Source organism: Chiloscyllium punctatum, chromosome 26 (assembly GCF_047496795.1).
Source record: "Chiloscyllium punctatum isolate Juve2018m chromosome 26, sChiPun1.3, whole genome shotgun sequence".
NCBI classification, from domain to species: domain Eukaryota; kingdom Metazoa; phylum Chordata; class Chondrichthyes; order Orectolobiformes; family Hemiscylliidae; genus Chiloscyllium; species Chiloscyllium punctatum.
In genome coordinates, this window is record NC_092764.1 from 44,611,615 (window position 1) to 44,635,637 (window position 24,023).

Consider the following 24,023-nt stretch of genomic DNA (forward strand, 5'->3'; position numbering starts at 1 on the left):
GGTGGAGAAGAGCAGAGCAATAATAATTGGGGACTCGATAGTTCGGGGCACAGATAGGCGGTTTTGTGGGAACGAGAGAGACTCACGTTTGGTATGTTGCCTCCCAGGTGCAAGGGTACGTGATGTCTCTGATCGTGTTTTCCGGGTCCTTAAGGGGGAGGGGGAGCAGCCTGAAGTCGTGGTCCATATTGGCACCAATGACATAGATAGGAGTGCTGAGGATGTTAGACAGGCTTTTAGGGAGCTAGGTTGGAAGCTCAGAGTTAGAACGAACAGAGTTGTTGTCTCTGGTTTGTTACCCGTGCCACGTGATAGAGAGTCGAGGAATAGGGAGAGAGAAGAGTTAAATGCGTGGCTACAGGGATGGTGCAGGAGGGAGGGATTTCGGTATTTGGATAACTGGGGTTCTTTCTGGGGAAGGTGGGACCTCTATAGACAGGATGGTCTGCACCTGAACCTGAGGGGCACCAGTATCCTTGGGGGGAGGTTTGCTAGTGCTCTTGGGGGGGGTTTAAACTAACTCTGCAGGGGCATGGGAACCCAGACTGTAACTTTAGGGTGCAGGACCTGGAGTGTAGGGAGGGTAGGAATATGGTATCAATCTTAAAGGATCGTGCCTGTAAACAGAAGAGTGGCTTGAAGTGTGTATACTTTAATGCCAGAAGTATACGAAATAAGGTAGGTGAACTCGCAGCGTGGGTTGGTACCTGGGACTTCGATGTTGTGGCTATTACGGAGACGTGGCTAGATCAGGGACAGGATTGGCTGTTGCAGGTTCCAGGGTTTAAATGTTTTAGTAGGGTCAGAGGTGGGGGTAAAAGAGGGGGGGGGGTGGCTTTGCTTGTCAAAGATAGTATTACAGCGGTGGAAAGGAAGATGGATGAAGATTTGCCATCTGAGGTAGTTTGGGTTGAGGTTAGGAATAGGAGAGGTGAGGTCACCCTGTTAGGAGTCTTTTACAGGCCTCCTAATAGTCCTAGAATCGTTGAAGAAAGGATTGCGAAGATGATTCAGGAGAAGAGTGACAGTAATAGGGTGATTGTTATGGGAGACTTTAACTTTCCTGATATTGATTGGGAAAGCTATAGCTCAAGTTCGTTAGATGGGTCAGTGTTTGTGCAATGTGTGCAGGAGAGTTTCCTGACACAATATGTAGATAAGCCAACAAGAGGTGAGGCCATACTGGATTTGGTTCTGGGTAACGAACCAGGCCAGGTATTAGAACTAGAGGTAGGTGAGCACTTTGGGGACAGTGACCACAATTCGGTGATTTTTAGTCTCGTGATGGGGAGGGATAAGTGTGTACTACAGGGCAAGAGTTATAGCTGGGGGCAGGGAAATTATGATGCGTTGAGGCATGACTTAGGATGTGTGGATTGGAAAAGTAGATTCCAAGGCAAGAGCGTAATTGATATGTGGAACTTGTTCAAGGAGCAACTATTGAGTGTCCTTGATAAGTACGTACCTATCAGGCAGGGAGGAAAGGGTCGTGTGAAGGAGCCGTGGTTTAATAAGGAGTTGGAATCCCTTGTTAAATGGAAGAGGGCGGCCTTTGTAAAGATGAGGCGTGAAGGTTCAATAGGGGCGATTGAGAGTTATAAGGTAGCCCGGAAGGACCTGAAGAGAGAGCTAAGAGCAGCAAGGAGGGGACATGAAAGGTCCTTAGTTGGTAGGATTAGGGAAAACCCTAAGGCTTTCTATAGGTATGTTAGGAATAAAAGAATGACGAGGGAAGGAATAGGTCCAATCAAGGATAGTAATGGGAAGTTGCGTGTGGAGGCTGAAGAGATTGGGGAGGCGCTGAATGAATACTTTTCGTCAGTATTCACTCAGGAACAGGACATTGTTGTCGATATGAATACTGAGGCACGAATAAGTAGAATGGATGGCTTTGAGATATGTAGAGAAGAGGTGTTGGAAATTCTGGCAAGGGTGAAAATAGATAAGTCCCCTGGGCCTGATTGCATTTATCCTAGGATTCTCTGGGAAGCAAGGGAGGAGATTGCAGAGCCATTGGCCTTGATTTTTGTGTCCTCTTTGTCTACAGGAGTAGTGCCAGAGGACTGGAGGCTAGCAAACGTGGTTCCCTTGTTCAAGAAGGGGAGTAGGGATAATCCTAGTAACTATAGGCCAGTGAGTCTCACTTCTGTTGTGGGCAAAGTCTTAGAGAGAATTATAAGGGATAGGATTTATGCACATCTGGATAAGAATGATGTGATCAAGGATAGTCAGCATGGTTTTGTGAAGGGCAGGTCGTGCCTCACAAACCTTATTGAATTCTTTGAGAAGGTGACGAAGGAGGTAGATGAGGGGAAAGCGGTAGATGTAGTATATATGGATTTTAGTAAGGCGTTTGATAAGGTCCCCCATGGTAGGCTACTGCAGAAAATACAGAGATATGGCATTGAGGGTGAGTTGGAGGTTTGGATTAGGAATTGGCTCTCTGGAAGAAGACAGAGGGTAGTAGTTGATGGCAAAGATTCATCTTGGAGTGCCGTCACTAGTGGTGTTCCGCAAGGATCTGTTTTGGGACCATTGCTGTTTGTCATTTTTATAAATGACCTGGAGGAAGGGTTAGAAGGTTGGGTGAGCAAGTTTGCGGATGATACGAAAGTCAGAGGAGTTGTAGACAGTGAGGAAGGATATGGCAGGTTACAGCGGGATATAGAGAAGCTGCAGAGCTGGGCAGAAAGGTGGCAAATGGAGTTCAATGTAGCTAAGTGTGAAGTGATTCACTTTGGTAAGAGTAATAAAAAGATGGATTACTGGGCTAATGGTAGACTACTTGGTAGTGTGGAAGAGCAGAGGGATCTTGGTGTCCATGTACACAGATCTCTGAAAGTTGCCACCCAGGTAAATAGTGCAGTGAAGAAGGCATATGGCGTACTGGCTTTTATTGGTAGAGGAATTGAGTTCCGGAGTCCTGAGGTCATGCTGCAGTTGTATAAGACTCTGGTGCGGCCGCTTCTGGAATATTGTGTGCAGTTTTGGTCGCCATACTATAGGAAGGATGTGGAGGCACTGGAACGGGTGCAGAGGAAGTTTACCAGGATGTTGCCTGGTATGATAGGAAGATCCTATGAGGAAAGGCTGAGGCACTTGGGGTTGTTTTCTTTGGAGAAAAGAAGGTTTAGGGGTGATTTGATAGAGGTGTACAAGATGATTAGGGGGTTAGATAGGGTTGACAGTGAGAACCTTTTTCCGCGTATGGAGTCAGCTATTACAAGGGGGCATAGCTTTAAATTAAGGGGGGGTAGATATAGGACTGATGTTAGGGGTAGGTTCTTCACTCAGCGAGTCGTAAGATCATGGAATGCCCTGCCAGTAGCAGTAGTGGACTCTCCCTCTTTATGGGTATTTAAGCGGGCATTGGATAGGTATATGGAGGATAGTGGGTTAGTGTAGGTTAGGTGGGCTTTGATCGGCGCAACATCGAGGGCCGAAGGGCCTGTACTGCGCTGTATTGTTCTATGTTCTATAATTAAAAGTAAAATACTGCATATCGTGGAGATCTGAAACATAAACAAAAAGTGCAAGAAATGGAAATGTCTGTGGGGAGAAATAATTTCAAGTGCAATGACTCTTCTTTAGAAAGTGTTTGGAAGACATCATTGAACTTGAAAGATTAACAGTGACTCTCTCTCCTCTGATGCAGCCAGACCTGCTGATCTTCTCCAGTACCTTCTGCTTACAATTGTTGCACATCTTTCATCAGTCTTGAGCGAGAAGTAGTAAGCTGCCTTCTTGACCTGCTGCAGTCCATGATGGGTAGAGATATTGACAGTTCTGTTAGGAAGGTTTAAGAATTCTGAACCAGCAACACTGAAGGAATGGGGATAAAATTTCAAGTCAGGTTGGTGCATGGCTTGAAGGGGAAGTGCCTTATTTTCCCACCTATCGGTACCCTTCTCTCTACAGATGGCAAGAGTTGTGGGTTTGCAAGGTGCTGCTGAAGAAGCCTAGGTTAGTTTTTGCACTACACTTTGTAAAGGTTACACATTGCTGCTGCTATGTGTTCGCAATGGAGAGAGTGAATATTTAAATTGGTGGCTGAGGTGCCAATCTAGTCCTGGAGGGTATCAAGCTTCTTCAGTCTTGTTGGAGCTGCACTCATCTGGGGAAGGGGAGAGTATTCCATCCTTAATATCACATTTGGTCAAAAGCTGTTTTGATACCTTGGTCATCACTCTCACCTCGCCTTTAGAATTCAGCTCCATTGTCCATGTTTGGACCAAGGCAGTAATGAGTACACAGCTGAATATTCCAGATTGAACCCAATCTAAGCATCAGAGTGCAGGTTACTGCTGAGTAAGTGCCACTAAAACTTTTGACAATATGTTCCCTGGTTAAATCACTTTGCGGATTATTGACAGTGGACTGTAGGGACAGTCATTGGCCAGATTGGATATGTCCTGTTTTGTGTGGACAGTATATACCTGTACAATTTTCCCCACTGCTGAGTAGACGCAAATGTTGTACCTCCGAATTGGCTCGGTTATAAGTGTAGCTGGTTGTCAAACATATATCTTCAGTCCTACAGGTGGAATGCTGCTAGACTCCATTGGTGCTTTAATATCCAATGTCTTCACCTCATTTTTGAAACCATGTGGAAACTTATCAAACTGACTCAATGATGAAATCTATAATGGCGATGAGCTTAAGGGAAGGTTCAAATGGATCAACCTTTTAGCAGTTCCATCTGAAGATGATTGCAAATACTTCAGCCTTGTATGTCTGAAATACTGCTTCTGCATTGAATTCTCAACCAGTCCTGCATTGAATTCTCAACCAGTTGGACTTCAGTTTCAGGTACATCTGACGATCCTCCAAGCACATTCATCTTCATCTGTCATTGAGTCACACAGTATGTTGCTTATGCAAAACATTTAAAATCTTGACAGTATACTTCAGCTCAGCCTTGCAGACTGTAACAATATTCAAGAACTCTAGAAACCATCAAACACTATAACATTTTCAGAACCAGCCAGTAGAAATCAATAAACAACTAATCTATTAAGAAACTAATGATCTCTTTAAGTAGTTAGCAATGGTAGTTAGTCCGTGAGTGGAGGAAGGGTTGGAATCCTGCTGTTGAATGCATGCTGAGCTGTCCGTGATTAAGAAATGGTACCTACTGGGAGTGCTGAGCTCTAAAATGGCAATGCTGACGTCAAATCAGACATTCCAAATAACCTAGCCTACATGTTTATAGTGAGCACTCCCTGTGTGCACAGTAAAGCCCTGAACAAAATGGTGTTTGGCATGGCCTGCCTCAAGAATCTGGTTTCCAGCATCTGCAGTCCTTGTTTTTACCTAGTCAAATTTATGTGCGTGCACCACAGGCACCAACCTGCAGTTGAAATGGCACATGTCATGCCAAAAATAAGGACTGAATTTTGTAAGCCTAACTGTTGCTGGAAAAATTCACCTGCAACTCAGGCTGAACTAGAAAATCGACAGCAATGATCTGTAGTGGCACAAGCTGATGATGTACTAACTAAACTGTGTTGATGAAACACATTCAATTACCCTGGCACCTCTTGGTTTACTACTTAAGCACTTCCTACATAACATACTGATCTGTGGTGTAACTAAGCAAAGGTTAACTTAACAAGATATCCTAATCTCAAGTCAGCTGCAGGAAACACAGGTGAATAGAAGTATGAGTCAATATGAACCTTGACGCATCTTCCAGCTTGCATGTAGGAAGGAAGGGTGGAGTCTGAACAGCAGGTGCCTTGCTCGTCTTTTCTAAGAAATACTGGCAACGTGGAAGAAAAATTTGGAAGAAAAAAGCAATGAGGAGTTGTACAATCGGAAATGTTTTTTGTAACTTCAGCAAAAGTCTGTCATTTTCAAAGCTGTAAATCCAAATTTCAAATATTGATCCAGAGGAGGTAAGAAAGCCAAGGCAATATCTGCATGGTCTAGTGTGCACACATACGTAATACAATTAAGTGATGTGTACATTTGATCTTTCCAGAAGGACTGAAATTTTGATGGAGAGAAAACCAAGCAAGAGGATTCTGTTCATTAACATCTCTACCCAATCTAAAAGAAGCTAAGGTCAAAGCGTTTTAGTTATCCTGATTGTAAAGGAATTGTGCAGTCTTTGGTTTATGAAAATTATCATTTGAATTACTCATTTTTAATAAATCATTCATAATTCATGTAAAAATTGTTTTCATGAAATAATGTAGTTGGGAAAGGGTCACAGAAACGCTGATTAAAAAGACGGGAATTCATAAACAATAGGTTTTCTTGTGGTTGGCTTTTTATACATTGCCATAACACCATATATAAATCTCCATACAAAGTTTAACTAGGGCAAGAAAAACAAACACAGGACAAATAAACCAATATAAGGTTGCAACAGAAAATTCAATAATATAATTTACCTACATTACATCCTACCATTTCAAATCCAATACCTCCTCCACTTCTACTAGTGTTGCAATATTTCAGTTTGAGGCAGTACCCTGTAAAACAGTGCAAGTTGTGTGCAATAAAAACAACATCTTCCAGTTATGGTGCCTTTAACATAGTGAAACGAGGTTACAGTGAACCATTACTGAAATAAGTTGGAGACAAACCTGACCTCAATTTCACTGAACATCTCTAGGGTGAATTAAAAAACATAAGGGAGTTCTGGTATAGTATAAAGGGAAGCACAGTCATATTAAATTGTGTGCAAGGGGTTTATGTCCTCCACAACATGCAGTGTGCTATGACACCAAGCTGACCAAAATTATAAAGTTAATCATATAATCTCTGCATGACTACTCTAATATTAGCTATTGTATAACACTAAAATGTATTGCATTATGTGCAATGATGATTAATACACTCTACTGTGGTCAAGACCTTCTGCTAGACTGAAAGAGAACAATAACCAACACATGCATTCACACAAAATACAAAGACAGATCAAGTGCGTGGTTTCCCTTTATTATACTGTCCTAGTTATTGCAATCAGGTAAATCACATTTTATAAGCAAACACCATCCAGTTGCACTGTAATCATTGTTTTTCTTTACATAATCTTTCATTGTACTGTGAACCGGTCAATTCAATTAAAACATCTTTCTTTGACAAAAAGGGAAAAAAAAATTCTGACAATGGCAAGCTAGCGCATCACAGTTATCACAACTGGCTAATTCGGCATTTAAAAGCAAGTATTAACAAAATACATCTAGTTATCTTGACATCTATTAGCTTACTACATTAAGCAACAAAGGACAACAGCAACAAAGCTGATGTTTCTAACACACTATAACTCTGATTAGAAGCAAAAGCTGTGAACTCACTAGTTAAAAGCAGGACAGAAAAATACTGAGCATAGAATACTTTTAATCTGTTACATTAATATTCATTTCAAACTGCTTATAATAGCAGTGCCTCATGGCCAAATCATTAGTTTTACATCTGGGTTTCAAATGACACTTTGATTGGATGTAATGTTCAAAAGTTCTCTCCCACTGTGTCTCTGTCGAGTCTTCTGCAGAGAATATGTCTCGCAGTGCTGACACCTTACTGTGCGTGCTGACTCATCATGTGGTTCTGGAAAGACAAAAAAACCCCATAAGGGATAAATTACACGTGTCCATATCCACCCAGGGCTCACTGCAGATAATGTAAAATTTGTACAACTTAGCTTTATGCACAGAGACAAAAGTAACTGTTATCTGTACTAGGTTCCAATTTCATTAGCTTAACAAGAGCAAGACTGAACACATAATTCCTTATAATCAACTGGGTATGACAATCACCTTTGTTTTGTAATAATGATATTACATTGGACAAGACTGCAAATGAATACAAACTGCAGGAGATGTAAGTCTGTGTGAACTCTAAAAATAGATCATGTGAAATTTGAGATTTAAAATCCATTTTTAAAAAAATTGTTTGAATCTGTGTCAAAGTATTTTTGACTTAATTCTGCAACAAACTGATAGTCATGTGGAGGGTAACTCTACAGACATGGAACAATTTATTAAATTATTGTTCCAAACATTGAAATCAAAGAATAACTCTTTGGTGCTATCTTTGATCTGATGCTTTTTGTCAATGTTTAGCAAATTCTGTCTTTCTACCAGAAGAGGGAAGCACAATACCTGTGTTTTTTTGGTCAGCTTTCCTTCATTTAAATATTCCATTTAAGAAACACAAAATCCCTAATTCATTTCAATTTTGTACGATTTCTCATAATAGAACATATAGTTCACATATATGCACTTCCGGTTTATAAAAAGCTGACCAGATGCGTTTAAAGAAAGATTAACAGTCTCCAATCTGATTTTTATAAATATTAATTTATTCATATCAAAATACTGGCTGAACAGTTCAGGTTTCATTGTTTGTAATTGTAATGTGATCCAGTATTATAATGTGGTGTCAGGACTTAAAGTAATAACATCGAGTGCAACTGACTCTTCCATTAATATGGCCTGTTAAATTGAGCTGCTTACAAGGACAATTAATATAACATAACATGTAAATGTTTAACTATACATGAATATGCATACAAAGATGTACGAACAGAAAAAGTATATACTGAAGGCAAAAATGGTTCACAGCAAATCCGCCTACAGTTTAAACTGCTTTTGTGCATCTGAATCAGTATTAGCAGGAGACCTACTCCTGAGGTGAGTTTACTTAAAAACAGCACCAGTTTGACATTCATAATTCAGGAGATTTATATTGTCAAATGGAGGTCATGTTTTGGGCTCAATCTAACTTCCAAGTGTCAATATAAAAAGGGTTTTAAGAAGCTGACCAGAGTAAATATTCAGTTTTGAATCCCTATGTTATTCCACTCCATTCTTTTAGATGACACAATTTTAAGTTTAAATGTTGAAAACTTTGCAATTAATCTGACTGCTGGGAAATTACAGTAAATAATAAACAATTAAATAAATAACAGTAACTTTTTCTTCAGCTATTGTGCAGGATTTTTGTCTCTTAAACAGTCTCACATCAAGGGTGAGCAGAAAAAAGATCAAATTATTGAATGTCAACATTGCAGAAATACATTATGTTGATCCAGTAAGGTGAGCATGAGAATGACAATTGTACATATATTGGAATTTTGATTAGAAGTGATTAAAGGGTTATTTCATAGGTCAGGATTATTTACACACTGGTCTAGGTTTTTGCTAAATTGCACAGGTTCTTTAGCCCAATTTGTGTGAAATAGGGCAAACTACCACAAAGGACAACAGAGTATTAGGGGCAAAAAATGTCCAGTAAAATCACGTCTCAATGATCTTCCACACTGATTTAAAAACCATCAAACAGAAGCTGACTGTCCACGAATGATTGGCCATGGACCAAGTTTGAATTAAGTACTAATGCAAACTTCTAATTGTGCCATCTGCAGCCTTCAAGGAAACTCTTAAATTTGAGCATGTTTCTGTAATAAAGAACTTTGAAAGCTTTGAATAAAATGTACTAAAACACTGGTTGCTTTGCTGGATGCCTTGCAAGCTGCTTACAAAAGCACTGAAGCACCCGTGTGTCCTCAGCAGGCAGTTCAGTGAACACCAACGAAGATGCTGAGGACCTCAAAATGGGACGCCCCAGCTGCCCGCAGGATGCCAATCAATTAGAGGGTAGCAGCTCCAATATTCAGTTGCACCATGGTGGAGGTGTGGCTACTGAATTTCCCAAGATGGAAGAGCAATGAGCGACAAGTGTGGAAGGAACATGCAGACGTTTTTTTGGGAGGCAGGGGTCACAAGCAGCTACTGGGGTCAGAAGCAACAGTGGTGGATTCTATGTCGGAAGCCAAACTGCCCTACCCTATACACACTACATTTAATCATGCAAAAGATATTGCAGATCTATAGGGCAGCTCTCCAGCTAATGGGCAGCTTGCACAGGATTATCAGTCAGTTATGCCATCTCTTATTTGTTCCACCTAGGACTGAAATAATTGCAGCCCAGGAGGGAATAAGCTCTTTAGTGGTCCTTGAGTAACTAAAGGGTCTGAAAGTGGCAGCAGAGCGAGACAGTTGCCTTTGAACCTTCCCATCCAGAAGTCACTTGGGCCAGAGGTAGAGAAGTATGGTATCTGTCCTGACACCAACCCGCCTAATTTTTCTAGATTTATTAAAGAAAACTACATTGTGAAATATTGTCTGAGAGCACCAGAAATCAGATCTTCAATAGTACACAAATGAGTCTGAGCAGAAATTTAATAGAGAGGAAACACTTCTTAAAAACTTGTGCAATTTCTGGTGTAGTTTGTGCCCAGGTAAGTAATTGTGCATAAAACTGAAACTCCAGGCCATAATCCTTCCACATAATAATGCAAGTAAGGAGCTGTTTATCCAGATAATCAGAAAGGTTTTATCGGTGATTGTGCATTAAATGCATGTCAACTGTTGTAAGCTAAGTATCTACGAACAGACATTTATTCCGGATTTAAATAAAGACCACATCCATTTTGCATACAAAGTCAGTGGAATTCGTAATCTAAACTGACACAAATCCACTTCAGCTCTTAGTTTTGGAACCATACCATTACAAATATTCTGAGAGAAAGTGAGCATTAGAGACTTCATTGAGAAACACTGCCATTTGCTGCTTATGCCTACCTGGAATGCTTAATTCAACATGTGCAGCATTTTCTCATTGGCTTACCTGACTTGCTGTTTGAATTGCCTTTGTTATGCAGAAATTTCAAATAAGAACAAAAAAATGAAAAAAACTGATTTGCACTACATTGAAGCATGTTGACATTGTTATGTTTTCTTTAATAAAATTGGAACAAACAACAAAGGAGATGCTGGGACAAGCCCAAAATTGAAGGAGGAAATTTCAAAAAGCAAAAGATGTTAAGACAGGCAACTGTGTTTGTTATACTCACTTCGTGGAATAGCAAATACACCTCAGGCTCTTTATCTGACATCTCTTTTTATTATTATATGGGGTAAAATACTGGTTTCAAATCTCTATGTACAAAAGGCAAAAAGTTCACTGTAATGCTGTTAAAGAGAACAAAGTAGAACTTCCTATACCAATCTAGTTTTAATAGCCACTTTCATCATCCTACTGTAAACACTCAGGTGGTATGAAACAGATATCGGTGCTGAACACTTTTACTTCAATTTGTCCTATTCAAACATGATAATTATAGCAATTAAAATAACTGTCTGTATCAAACAAGAATTTAACATGGTAATAATCCAGCATCTGCACTGGTAACAACATACAAAAAGAAACAGCAGTTATCATAAACTTTACTTTTCTTAAAAAAAAAATCCACAGAGACAATTAGATTTCTGCTTGTCCCCATGGCAAACCCACCATCTTGGAAGTGAGCCAGTTTGGGAAACTGCAGCTGTGCACTCGCTCCTCCTGCTGCCTGACCTGCTTTTCCTGGTAGTGCATTGTACAGAGACATATATACAAAACTCATCACCACTACATCTGTCCCAGTACCTAACATTGGACAACTGTGGTACCCAGTGGGACCAGCCATCTGAGAAATCCTATCTTTAAAAAGATAAATGCTATTTTGGACCAAAATTCTCAGGATAGCTCCTTAAAGCGATGACATGTTACATCATCTTTGAAGGCCACAATGAAAAGCTATTCAAATGCTCAAAGTCACTGTCAACCTGGTGACACTGTATCTTATAATTAATAACATCTTGGTTTAGGTGACAACCAGCAATAAATTTCTTTCATAAATTTTAGCAAGGTTTAAAGTCAACTCATGGAAAATTGGATTTTCCTTGAACTGAATTGTACATAAAAAATCAATGAAATTTTAATCTTGTTATAATGTTATCATTTCAGCAATGTTAGGTGGATTGGCCATGCTAAATTGCCCATAGTGACCAGGGATGTGTTGGTTAAGTGGATTAGCCATGGGAAATGCAGGGTTACAGGAATAGGGTTGTACTGTGAGTATGGGTGTGATACTCTTCAGAGGGTCAGTGTGGACTTGATGGGCTGAATGGCCTGCTTCCACACTGTAGGGATTCTATGAATGTGACCACAGAACTAGCAGGGTGTATGGTCAGTAATAAGGAAGGAGGGGTTGGCTCTCAGCAGTCCTATCCCTCCTTTGCAATTCTGGGTCCCTCAATCAACCATTGAGCACTTTTGAACCGGGGCTATGCCAGAGAGTCCGCAGGTCACCCACACTGGTTTCCTTGCCATATCTCCTACATGACAAGCTTTCTGCCACCTTTAGGATATTGATGGAAATGGGATAAGGCCCTTAAGTAAGCATCAATTGACTTCCCATCAGAGATATAATCAGATTGTAGATGGGACCCTAACCCACCAATCCTCTATCTGATTAAATGCCCCTTGCAACCACACTGCCAAGGGGAGGGCGTAAGATTCTGCCCATCATCTGCAATTCAACATGCAATGTTTCAATCTTGGCTAAGCCTCTGGAAAATTCCAGTGATAGATAACAAAAGATCCTTATGACAGTTGCTGATTTGTAAGACTAAGAGTATCAGAGTGACCTCAATCTGCTTGTATTAGTATAAGTTACTGATGCCGTGTGGAGAAGGATACCACAAGAAGTCTTCAGCAGAAGATATGTTAGATCTTGATAAGCAGTAAATAGGATTATTACATACTACTCAATAGCTAGTTGCATTTCAACTGAGATACATGATGGTTCCCTGAGAGAAACTGAACTCAACCTAGGAGTAAGTTCACATTACTAAACTGAAACATTCTCATGCAGCTTTGCTATCAGAGCTGGTCACTTAGCTCCTCCCAGGAATGATAATTTATGAGTTTACCTCGGCTACAACTTCTAGGTACTACTAATTTGCACTAGTGACACATTAGGAGTGGATAAAAAACTTTTGGTTTGGAAAATATGCACAGGATAGGCAAGATGATGAAGAGATGAGTTTTTTTTAATTGAGAGTCAATGGAATTCTCTTCACCAGAAAGCCATGGAGGCAGGCAGCAACACTGAATATTTATAAGGCAGAGGAAGAGAGATTCTTGACTGATTTTGGGAATCAATTGGTGTCAGGGATAGGCTGGAAAAAGACATTGAAGGCCCAATCAGATCAACCCATTATCTTAATAAAAAACAAAGCAGACTGGAGGGGCCAAATGGGGTATTCCTAATTTGTATGCTTAAATTAACAAAAATAAATTAAGTTAAAGAAGCAAAATAAACTTTCTTTCCATCCTGTTCAATACAATATCTATATATTTCTGACTGGTGGAGAAAAAAGGCTTCAATCCAGAATTAAATAAATCAAAAAGCAAGAACCTTCTGCGAGACCTTATATCACCTCAGGATATTCCTGAGTGAGTTACAGTTAAGTACTTTTAAAATATACTCAACTGCTGTATTGTAGGGAATGTGACAGCCAATTTGCACACAGCAAGGTCCCAAAATGAACAAAGGCAAATTGTTAATTACAGCAAATAGGGAACATACAATTTGTATGGGAAGCAGTAATATAACTATTTGGCTTCCTAATCTAGTGACGACATAAACTGAAACAGTAGCTGGAGCCAGAATATTTGTCCATTCGTGACATCACAGAGGCAGATCTTAAAAACATCACCGTACATTGGGTTTCAGACAGAAATCCTGCTTCCAGATTGTTTTGAGCCAATAGTTTAGTAATGGTGACTGAAGTACACCAATAATGGATCTTTTGTTATCTATCCCTTTCATAAAACTGGAGATTATTAAAACATAGATGAATGCTGTACCCCTTTAATATAGTAGTTTATTGTTTTCTGAGAAATGGTGTAATTTTGGTGCCAGCTGTGAGTAGATGTCCTTGTGCCAGAAATTGGTGTTTTGTCAGTTTCTGCAGTGCAGAGCTGGACCTGTGCCACATGCAAATGATATGATAATGTGACCTACTGCACTTTTCACCATTGGTAAATTAAAGGGTTATTCCCGTGATTGATCTTTTTTTTGAAAAAGAAACTATATTAACTCAATGAAGGACACTTGTCTTGTTTGGGAAGGAGATTCGTTTTTGAAAAATACCATATATGACAAATAGTGATTTGCAGCGTCATATTTCCTTTCCCATTCAGAGCAATACAGCAATACTTAATGCACTTTAAACAATTAGTGTAAATTTCGGAGACAGACATATTGACAGTTCAAAGCAACCTAATTTAATGGTATGGTAATTGTTTTCACTACGTTGATTTTCTCTCTCCAAACATGTCAGGATCTTTTCCATCCCTTTCTTGTTCATTATGTCAGCACACTACATATCAAGCAAGATATGTTAGCTGATTTATTATGAAACCTTTGCACTGTTGAGAACTATAGACACACTTAATAATTAAAATCTTAAACAGAACAGGATTTCACCATTTGCTAATTTTAAAAACAACTTGCATTAAAACAATGCTTTTAATGTAGGAAAATAGCAAAAGACACTTCAGAGCAGAAAATAAAATAAAAATTGACACTAAGGTATTGGTGAAGCTATTTGAAGGAAGTGACTATAAGCATGGCCAAGGAGGTATATTTTACAGAAGATCTTAAATAAAGTATAAAGATTTAGAGAAGAAATTCTGGTGAATATGGCCAAGGTGGTTTGGCAGAGAATGGGGATATACAGGTCATGTGGAAAAACAGATTCTTTGCAAATAATAGGTTTTCAGAAGATTATAGAGATAGATGGTGAGAGTGGCAGGGGTGGGGCTGGCTGAGGTCATTAAGGCACTTGAACGCAACACTTAAATTAGAAATGTTAGGGGACTGAGATGTCAATGCCGATCAGTGATCAGATAGGTAACAGAGATGAGAATTACTCTAGTTTAGGTAATAAGCTGTAAAGTTTTGGGTGAAATTGAGGTTTAAGTGTGGAGGACAGCAGAAAGCTTTGACATACTTAAATTTGGAGGGGGTGTGGACAGTGGGCTAAGACATGAAGAGCTGAGGCTCAGTGGATGTACTCTCACCTCCGCCTTAAAAGGTTAAGGGTTCAACTCCCCTCTGCAGAGATCCAAACTGACACACCACTGCAATATGAATGAGTGCATGCACTGCCAGGAGACAGTGGAATTTTAATTCAATGAAGAATCTGGAATTAAGAGTCGAATAATTATCATGAAACTATTCCTAATTGCTGGAAAAACCCATCTGACTCATTAAAGTCCTTTCATGAAGGAAACTACCATCCTTACCTGGGCTGATCTACATGTGACTCCAGACCGACAGCAATATGGTTGGCTCTTAACTGCCCTCTGGGCAATTAGGGATGGGCAATGGAGTAACAATTGTTTGTTTAAAATATTCCAGCTTCTTGCACATGTGGTGGAAAGCCATTAGCTATGATCTCATCAGTCTGTGAAAGTTGTGCTTAGGGAAATAGCTTTTTCTGTGTAGCAACGTGTTAGTTATTTTGAAAAAAAACTTATTTTTCTTGTCTTGTGTCAATTTAGATACAATCGAGTCAAGAAAAAAAATCTGTTCTTCTGTGCCCTTAAGTTTAATGGAATGTTGGTACTTGCTGAGGATATTGATGAATTTTTCCAATTCTATGTCAAGTACTCAAGGTAATGTTACAGCGTGACTACATGAGAATGAGAAAGTAGCAACCGAGAAATCAAAAAAGCAGAAAAGCTCAAAAGGAAACATTTTGCTCCCTGTTCTCAAATCTGAAGGATGTGAGGGGAAGTGCTAAAGGCTGTCAGGCTGGGGAAAGAAAGGGGCTCCAGAGACAGAGAAGTGGCAGGGCCCACAATCTCCCTCCTGGACCCTGCTGGGCACCGGTAGGCTGTTGGAGAAAGTGAGGACTGCAGACTCTTGCTCCTCGGCTGCTGCCTTAACTCCTGTGCTTTTCCAGCACCACACTCTCGACACTGGTAGGCTGTAGCTAGGATTTCCGGTGACGTTCCCCCAAACTGGACAACAGCAGAGAGGATAATGTGTTTACCTGTGCCACGAGCTGCACAGAGGTTGAGGAGGACAAAAAAAAGGCGAATGCGCCATATATTTTACTATCGTTCATGACTTACTTAAACCATGGGAAGGGAGGTTTATTGTAAAGATCAAACATGGAGTCATTGGAAAGACAGTCACTGAACTGCAAGATAACAATACAGTCAAGTACTTTAGAGATAAAGGTGTTTATGTAAGAGCTGGTAGTTTGAGGACAGGTGTCAGTTTTTTTTATAATAGAGTTGAACAATTGCCTGGAAGCAGGACATTACACTTTTCCTGTCATCAGTTGAACTACGCCATTGTGATCATTGGCATGATGGAAAACCTTCATATGGAGAATCTAATAAAAATTCTTCTCCTACTAATTTTTGATGTAAATTGCTCAAAAACATTTGTAGCAATTATCAAGATAAATGGTTGATGTGAAAGAAAAAAAATCATTATGGGATTTGGGCTTACCTTTTTTTCACAGGTTGGCAATTTGCATTAAAACAGTCAACTATGACATTAAGAATCTATGTAATAACAACAAGACTGGTTTTCTAACATAATTAGATATTAATAGAAGGTCTATTTTCTCTTAAATTGTAAACCACTTATTTTACAAAACAACATAACTCTTAAAATTATGTTAAGTTGTATAAATAACGAACAGCTACTGACATCCAATCAAAATTAAGCTGGTATGTGTGTCTATCATTTGGAGCATGTAACAACATGGGACTTTTGAGAAGATAAAAGTTAGGTCGCTCACGTAATCATGTGACTCCCCAGTTAACCTGTCAGTGAGGTCTTATTCTGACTGTCCACCAGATGTCACAATTGTTATTTTTCCTCAAAAGTTGGCAATATCCAACAAATACCACTTGCCACTAATTGTGGCTGCAAATGGTTACACAATTGTTGGTTACACCTACTCCTTTTAAAAGTTGGGCCAATAATGCCCAATTTCAGCCAACAGTCTATCAAATAAACAAATGACAAGTTTACATCCTCAAATGAATTGCCCAGCACCCACCTAAAGTCACATTGAGACATCCATCTTGTTGATGGAACCCATTCTTCTGGAAACAAAGCCTGACCAATGCTGGGTGTTGCAAACATGGCTCCACATAGTCTAACATTTCCTTTGCTGGGTGCTGCTGACTGATCACACAGGAACGATCATTATGCAAAATATTCTGCAAGGTGGGATCAGACAATGAGCCGCTCAATGTCAAATTACACCCCACATTAAATGATGCCTTTGAAGATGCAGCCGATAGAAATTAACCTTTTGGTCTTGCCATACTTAAGTCCAATAAGACACTGGGTAGAATATTACTGGGTGAGGGAGTCTTGACCAGTGGTTGGAGGGGCAGCAGGAGCCCCTCACTGCCTTTGTTCAAAAAAATCCTTCTGCACCTTGTACCATATTCAGTCAGTTCACAGGACAAGAGCACACATTCCTCTGGGATTGAGTATCCTCGAGGCAGGGTCCTGTCTGCTGAGAGTTGCTAGATATCAGAAGCCCACAGCCTACTTCTACTCTCAGCACCACTGATAAGTTGGTGGCTGCTTTCAGAACTGCATATATTGATGAGACGCTGCCCATGCACAGGTGACGATAGCTGGCAAGATGGGAGGGGGCTAGAAACATGGGTGGTAGGATGGCTATCTGAGGGTTTGTCCCATTCTAGATGCTAGGCCTCTCAAGGGACTTCCCATTCTTCTCTGCCCTCAATCCCACACTCCAGGAACCCACAAATAAATCCTGCAAGTTTGCTTGCTATGCTCCTTGAATGATAAGCATCCTCCCACCACTCACAGCAGCAGAACTATAAGGTGTTTGATTGGATTAATTCCTCATTTAAGGGCCTTAATAGCTGTGGAGATGGGATCTCCACCTTGCCACTCAATTAAATGTTCCAGCACCAAGTTAGGTTTGCTAGAAGGCACAAGGTTCTGTTCATTTTGAAACTACCCAACAGACATTGCTGAATCTTCTGTAGGGGAACAACTGAATATTAAACACAAAGGGTCAGACTTTCTGTGGTTACTTCCTCTGCCTCATCTCTTACTGTGATTACAGCAGGAATAGAGAACATTCTCTCAGAGTTTTAACTGATCATCCACCAAAATTATGGCTGCAAGTCAGGAAAACACACTGGGAAATCCTGTCCCAAGATTTTTTTTTATTCATTTGTGGCAAGTGGTATTGTTGGCTGTCCAGCATTTATTGCCCATCCCTAGCTGCCCTTGAGAAGATGATGGTGAGCTGTCTTCTTGAACTGCTGCAGTCCACCTGCTGCGGGTTGACCCACAATGCCAATAGGGAGTGAATTCCAGGACTTTGACCTAGCAACAGTGAAGGAACGGCGATATATTTCCAAGGCAGGATGGTGAGTGGCTTGGAGGGGACCTTGCAGGTGGTGGTGCTCCTGGATGGTGTCAAGCTTCTTGAGTTTTGTTGGAGTTGCACTCATCCAGGCAATTGGGAAGTATTCCATCACATTCTTTGTGTCTTGTAGATGATGGATAGGCTTTGAGGCATCAGGAGATCAGTTATTCAACACAGTATTGCTCGCCTTTGACCTGCTCTTGTAGCCAGTGTTTATGTGGCAAGTCCAGTTGAGTTTCTGGTCAATGGTAACCTCAGGATGTTGGCAGTGGAGGAATTCAATGATGTTCAATAACACCATGAATATCAAGTGCCAGTGGTTAGATTGTCTCTTACTGGTGATGATAATTGTCTGGCATTTGTATGGGGCAAATGTCACTTGTCAGCCGAAGCCTGGATATTGTTGCATTTGAACATGGACTGCTTCAGTATGTTGTGAATGGTGCTGAACGTTGTGTAATCATCAGCAAACATTCCTATTTCTGACCTTTTAATGGAAGGCAGGTCGTTGATGAAGCAGCTGAAGATAGTTGGGGTGAGGACACTACCCTGAAGAACTCCTGGAGAAATGTCCAGGATCGAATGTGACTGACCTCAAATGACCATGACCACCTTCCTACTTGCCAGATATGACTCCAACCAGCAGAGAGTTTGCCTTGATACCCACTGATTTCAGTTTTGCTGAAACTCATGTCATATTCAGTGAAATGCAGCTTTGATGTCACGGCTGTCACTCTCACCTCACTTCTGGAACTCAGCTCTTTTATTCATGTTTAAACCAAGGCTGGAATGAAATCAAGAGTTGAGTGACCCTGGCAGAACCCAAACTGGGCGTCACTGACCAAAAGCCAAACTCTATGTGGGCACCTTTGGGGCCTTCCCATAACTGTAGTTGAAAGCAGTGAAACCCACTGCAAATTATGGGAATTAAACAACTTTATCCAGTTATTTTCTGACATGCTGAGTTAAGCATGGGACGTCTATCTGCACCTTAGTAGTCAAGAGGATGCCTGGTGTCACATTATTCAATTAAGGATAACTAGCTAATGGCTGTCCATTCAGAGTACTAGCAGCAATGGATGCTGCTGAGGCAGGCAGTTTGTCCTTGGTGCATCTCAAAATAGAAGTGTTCTCCAGACAGTTATGTATCAATGAAAACATAGGGAGATGAGGGCATTTCCCCGGTGTGAGACAAAGGGGAAGCCTCTCATGGGAGCTGGACTCTGCAGCAGGGATCTTTCTTGACCCTGTCCCCTCTGACTTTGATGGACTTCCTGGATAGCTACAGGAAGGTTTCCATTATGAAGCTGGAAGCTTTACCTCATTCTAAAGGTCCGCGTGCATCAGCAAATTACAGACAGCCTCACAGAATGGCCCAAATTGGTTCCTGAATTATGCAAATCGGTTGCTTTCTTCGATGGAGAAAACAACTATTCTGACTTGTGACCTAAGCTAAGAGATTTCCAACACATCACAGCTCAACTGCTATTTCACCAGTCTCTCTGCCTGTACGGGGCGAGTAAAATTTAGCCTTTCAGTTGAGTTCATAGCTGGAGAAACAAGGTACAACTCATGTAAAATCAATTCTAAACAAGATATAATTACATTCTGGAGAATTTTACTCAAGTGTAAAACCACGCTATTAAAATCTGATTAGGATTTTGTATCCTCAAATTTCAGTCCAACTATTTCAGACCAATCCTATACATCCCATATCATTGGCTTTTATTCAATTGTTGCTCAAACAAATCTGCTATGACTCTATTAAATCCAGTCAGCTCCACATTAGCAAAACAATATGCGTGTTGGCAACTGATTTTGTTGTTAGTGTGGAGATTTAACGTGTTTCATGATTAATCCATAGTGGTAAAGAAATCAGTCATCCTCATGTGCTCTTCACAATGGTTTGATTGAGTATGTCTGTTCTACATCTACTATACTTAAGTGCAACAACATCTAGTACCAGAAAATGAGCACTAAGCCACTACTTAGCATATTGTACAGCCACCGATTCCAAGTGTGCCCCATTTTACAGTCATATCATAATGGTTTGGCTACAGACATCTTAAGGCCATCAAGAAAATCAAAACCAGTATTGTTTAGTAACATGTATCTTAAATTTTCTGGACGTCTGATTTTAAACAAACAAAACTTTAGCTGGCCCGACAGTGTATATTCAGCTCATTAACTAACAATGAAATCTCACGCAGCTAAAAAGATTTGCATGCTTCATTACATGCTATCACAAAGCCAAACTTTGTTTACACCTTTCCAAAGAATAAAACAAAGCATTTAATTGTCTTTTTCAGTGTATTTTTATCTGCTTATTTTTAGACTAGTTTGACAATCTTCCAACAATCCAGGACTAACAGATGGCCTGTCTTAAAGCCTCATATGTTCTGTAGTTTGCACTCCTGACAAACAGTAAACGCACTCAACGGGTGTGCAGTGAATCGTGTGCAGCAAAGGGGGTTATAAAAATACACAACTGAATTTGGTTGGTTCGGCTGAACATTTAGGCCAAATGCTGGCTTGGCAACATAGAGTGTGGTAATAGCAAACTACAATTACTGGTGGCAAAAGCAGCAGCAGGCAGTATTCCATGCTGTATATGTACATATCTGTACATGCCCTGGAAGTGACATCACTTAAGGTACGTACTTTCTTTACATATGATATTCCTTTACCAACACCAAGATCAATTTATTTTTGGTACTCTCTATCAGATGACGGTGGATGGTCACACCAAGAGATCCCATGCTATTGCTAACAAATGATATCATGTTTTTAATAATGCCTCCATCCCTCCCATTCCCAGTAGGAACAGAGATGAAGTTCCTTGTGTCCACAGTAGTTTTTTTCCCGCTCTACAGCTTCCTTTGCCATCTGGTCTCAGTTCAGTATTGCCTGATTTGATCTTTACCTTTCCAGGATCTCTAATCAACTTCCCGACTCGGCGAACATACCTACAAACATAGGATCTCTAATCTTTAAAAGATCTGGGTAAGATCTCTCTCCACTTTTGCTTTACCTACCCCATTTAAAACTTGTTTTGCTTCCTCCTCCCTGCAACCATGATGTCCTTATATTTCCTTCCTCATCCTGCATATTTTGTAAACTTCAGTGCTGATATAGTCAGAAGTTCAGTCAGGGAGGACAGTCTACAGTGCGTTGCCCTAACCCTTTCCTTTTTGCTTTGCTGCAGTTTTTCTTTTGTCTCAAGACTGTCACTTTCTGCATTTTAAGGCCAGAAAACATAGCAGCAGAAATTAGGCCATTCAGTCCAACAACTCTGCTCCGCCATTTAATCATGGCTGGTAGGTTTCTCAACCCCATTCTCCCACTTTCTCTCCATAACCCTCGATAATCAAGAATTTATCTATCTCTGTCTTAAATATACTCAATGAACTGACCTCCACAGCCTTCTGTAGCAATAAATTCCATTGATTCACCACTCTCTAGCTGAAGAAGTTTCTCCTTACCTCCTTTCTAAAAGCTCTTCCCTTTACTCTAAGGCTGTGCCCTTGGGTCCTAGTCTCTCCAACCAATGGAAACATCTTCCCTACATCCACTCTGTCCACGCCATTCAGTATTCTGTAAGTTTCAATTAGATCCTCCCTCATCCTTCTGAATGTCATCGAGTATCAACTCAGTGTCCTCAAACATTCCTCAAATGTTAAACTTTTCATTGCTGGGACCATTCTTGTGAACCACCTCTAAACATGCTCCAGGGCCAGTACATCCTTCCTGAAATATGGGGCCCTGAACTGCGCACAATACTCCAAATGTGGTCAGACCAGAGCCTTATAGAGCCTCAGAAGTACATCCCTGCTTTTATATTCAAGTCCTCTCAAAATAAATGCAAATATTGCAGTTGCCTTCCTAACCACTGACTCATTCTGCAAGTTTACATTGACAGAATCCTGGACTAGAACTCGCAAGTCTCTTTGCACTTCAGACTTCTGAATTTTTTTTCCCATTTAGAAAATAATCCATGCTTCTGTTTGTCTTCCCAAAGTGCATGACCTCACGCTTTCCCATGTTCTATTCCATCTGCCACTTCTTCGCCCACTCTCCTAACCTGCCCAAATCCTTCTGCAGCCTCCCCGCCTCCTCAATGCTACCTGTCTGAGTTACCTAGAGTCATAGAGATATACAGAACTGAAACAGACCCTTCGGTCCAACTCGTCCTTGCCTATCTTTGTATTATCTGCGAACTTAACCAGAATATCCTCAGTTCCTTCATCTAGATCATTAATGCAAGAAGTGAAAAGTTCTCTCATACATGATGATTCTTTTAAAGAGCAGACTTGCCATGCAGAGGGTTTAGAGTGAGGTAGATGCAGAGCTACCATGCAGTTTTCTTTGGATGTGATTTTGTAAAAATGACATTGAATAGAATGATTCACAAGACATCAACTTCCTGCTGTATTTTTCATATTATAACGAAAATATTATTTTTCTACATGCAGTTGGTTTATAGCCAAGAAAACATTACAGAATCGCATGGTTTCAGTCTAGGAAGTAGTCATACACGACAGAAACAGGCCCTTCTAATCTCGTCCCATTTGACTGCATTTGGCCCATATCCTTCCAAACATTTCCTGTCCATGTACCTGTCCAAATGTCTTTTAAATGTTGTAACTGCATCTTTCGCTAGCATTTCCTCTGCAGCTCATTCCATATACACACCACTCTGTGTGTGAAAAAGTTGCCCCTCAGTTCTTTTTAAATCTTTTCCTTCTCACTTTAAACCTATGCCCTCTCGTTATGGACTCCCCTACCAGGGGGAAAACATTGGCAACTTCACCCAAACACTTCCTTTATCAGCATACAATAATTTTGCAATAATACTCCTTTGTATTTATATTGAAAGTTTATGTTAGTGAGGCTCAAAATATTTCAATCAATAGCTCTTCAGCAAAAACAATTCAGTGATAATTTTGTATGCAGTCATCTTGTGATAACATTGCCTCACAAACTGAAAAGGGATAACTGGTCACTAAATTTAATTTTTAAGTTGCATTTGTAGGAGAAGGAAATTGTTATGGGGAGGTGATGGTGTAATGGTAATGCTACTGAGTTGGTAAGAAAGAACCCCAGGCTAATATACTGAGGATGTAGGTTCAAATCCCACAATGGCAGATGGTGAAATTTGAATTCAGTAAAAATCTGGAATAATTTGGCAACTATATACCACTGTCAATTGTCATAAAAATCTATCTGATTCACAATATCCTTTTAGGGAAGGAATTCTGCCTTCCTTACCTGGTCGAGCCTTCATGTCACTCCAAACCCACAGCAATGTGGATGACTCTTAACTGCCCTCTAGGCAATTAGGAATGGGTAATAAATGCTGGCCTCACAAGTGACACCCGCATCTCAAGAATGAATAATTTTTTTAAAAACCCATGGTACCTCCTCACTTTTGTTCAAACAGCACCTTGACATCTTTAATATGCACCCAGCAGGCTGATGAATTTTGGTTTCAGCATGTAAAAACATTAAAAGGTTTCTGGGATATGAATCACTTTTAATAAAATTTTTATCTTGCTTTATTATAGAGGCCTGACTGCATTTACTCTTCCAGTTAAAATGCTCCAATAGAAGAGAAGGAAAGACTTGCATTAATAATTCACAATGTTTGGTATCATACAATGTCTTATTGACATTTATATTTAAATATACACAGCTGTTATAATGTAGAAATCACAACAGCAAATTTGC

At 40.2% G+C, this 24,023-nt stretch overlaps 1 protein-coding gene across 6 annotated transcripts in view; it reads right to left on the reverse strand.

The window, feature by feature from the left end:
- Positions 1-6,927: 6,927 nt before the first annotated feature.
- znf423 (zinc finger protein 423) overlaps positions 6,928-24,023 on the reverse strand; it is a 366,010-nt gene continuing 348,914 nt past the window's right edge. For all 6 annotated transcript variants that reach the window (XM_072596261.1, XM_072596260.1, XM_072596259.1 and 3 more), the window contains one exon: positions 6,928-7,560. In XM_072596261.1, coding sequence (XP_072452362.1) covers positions 7,531-7,560 — 30 coding nt within the window. In that variant the 3' untranslated portion in view covers positions 6,928-7,530. The remainder of the gene's footprint in view (positions 7,561-24,023) is intronic.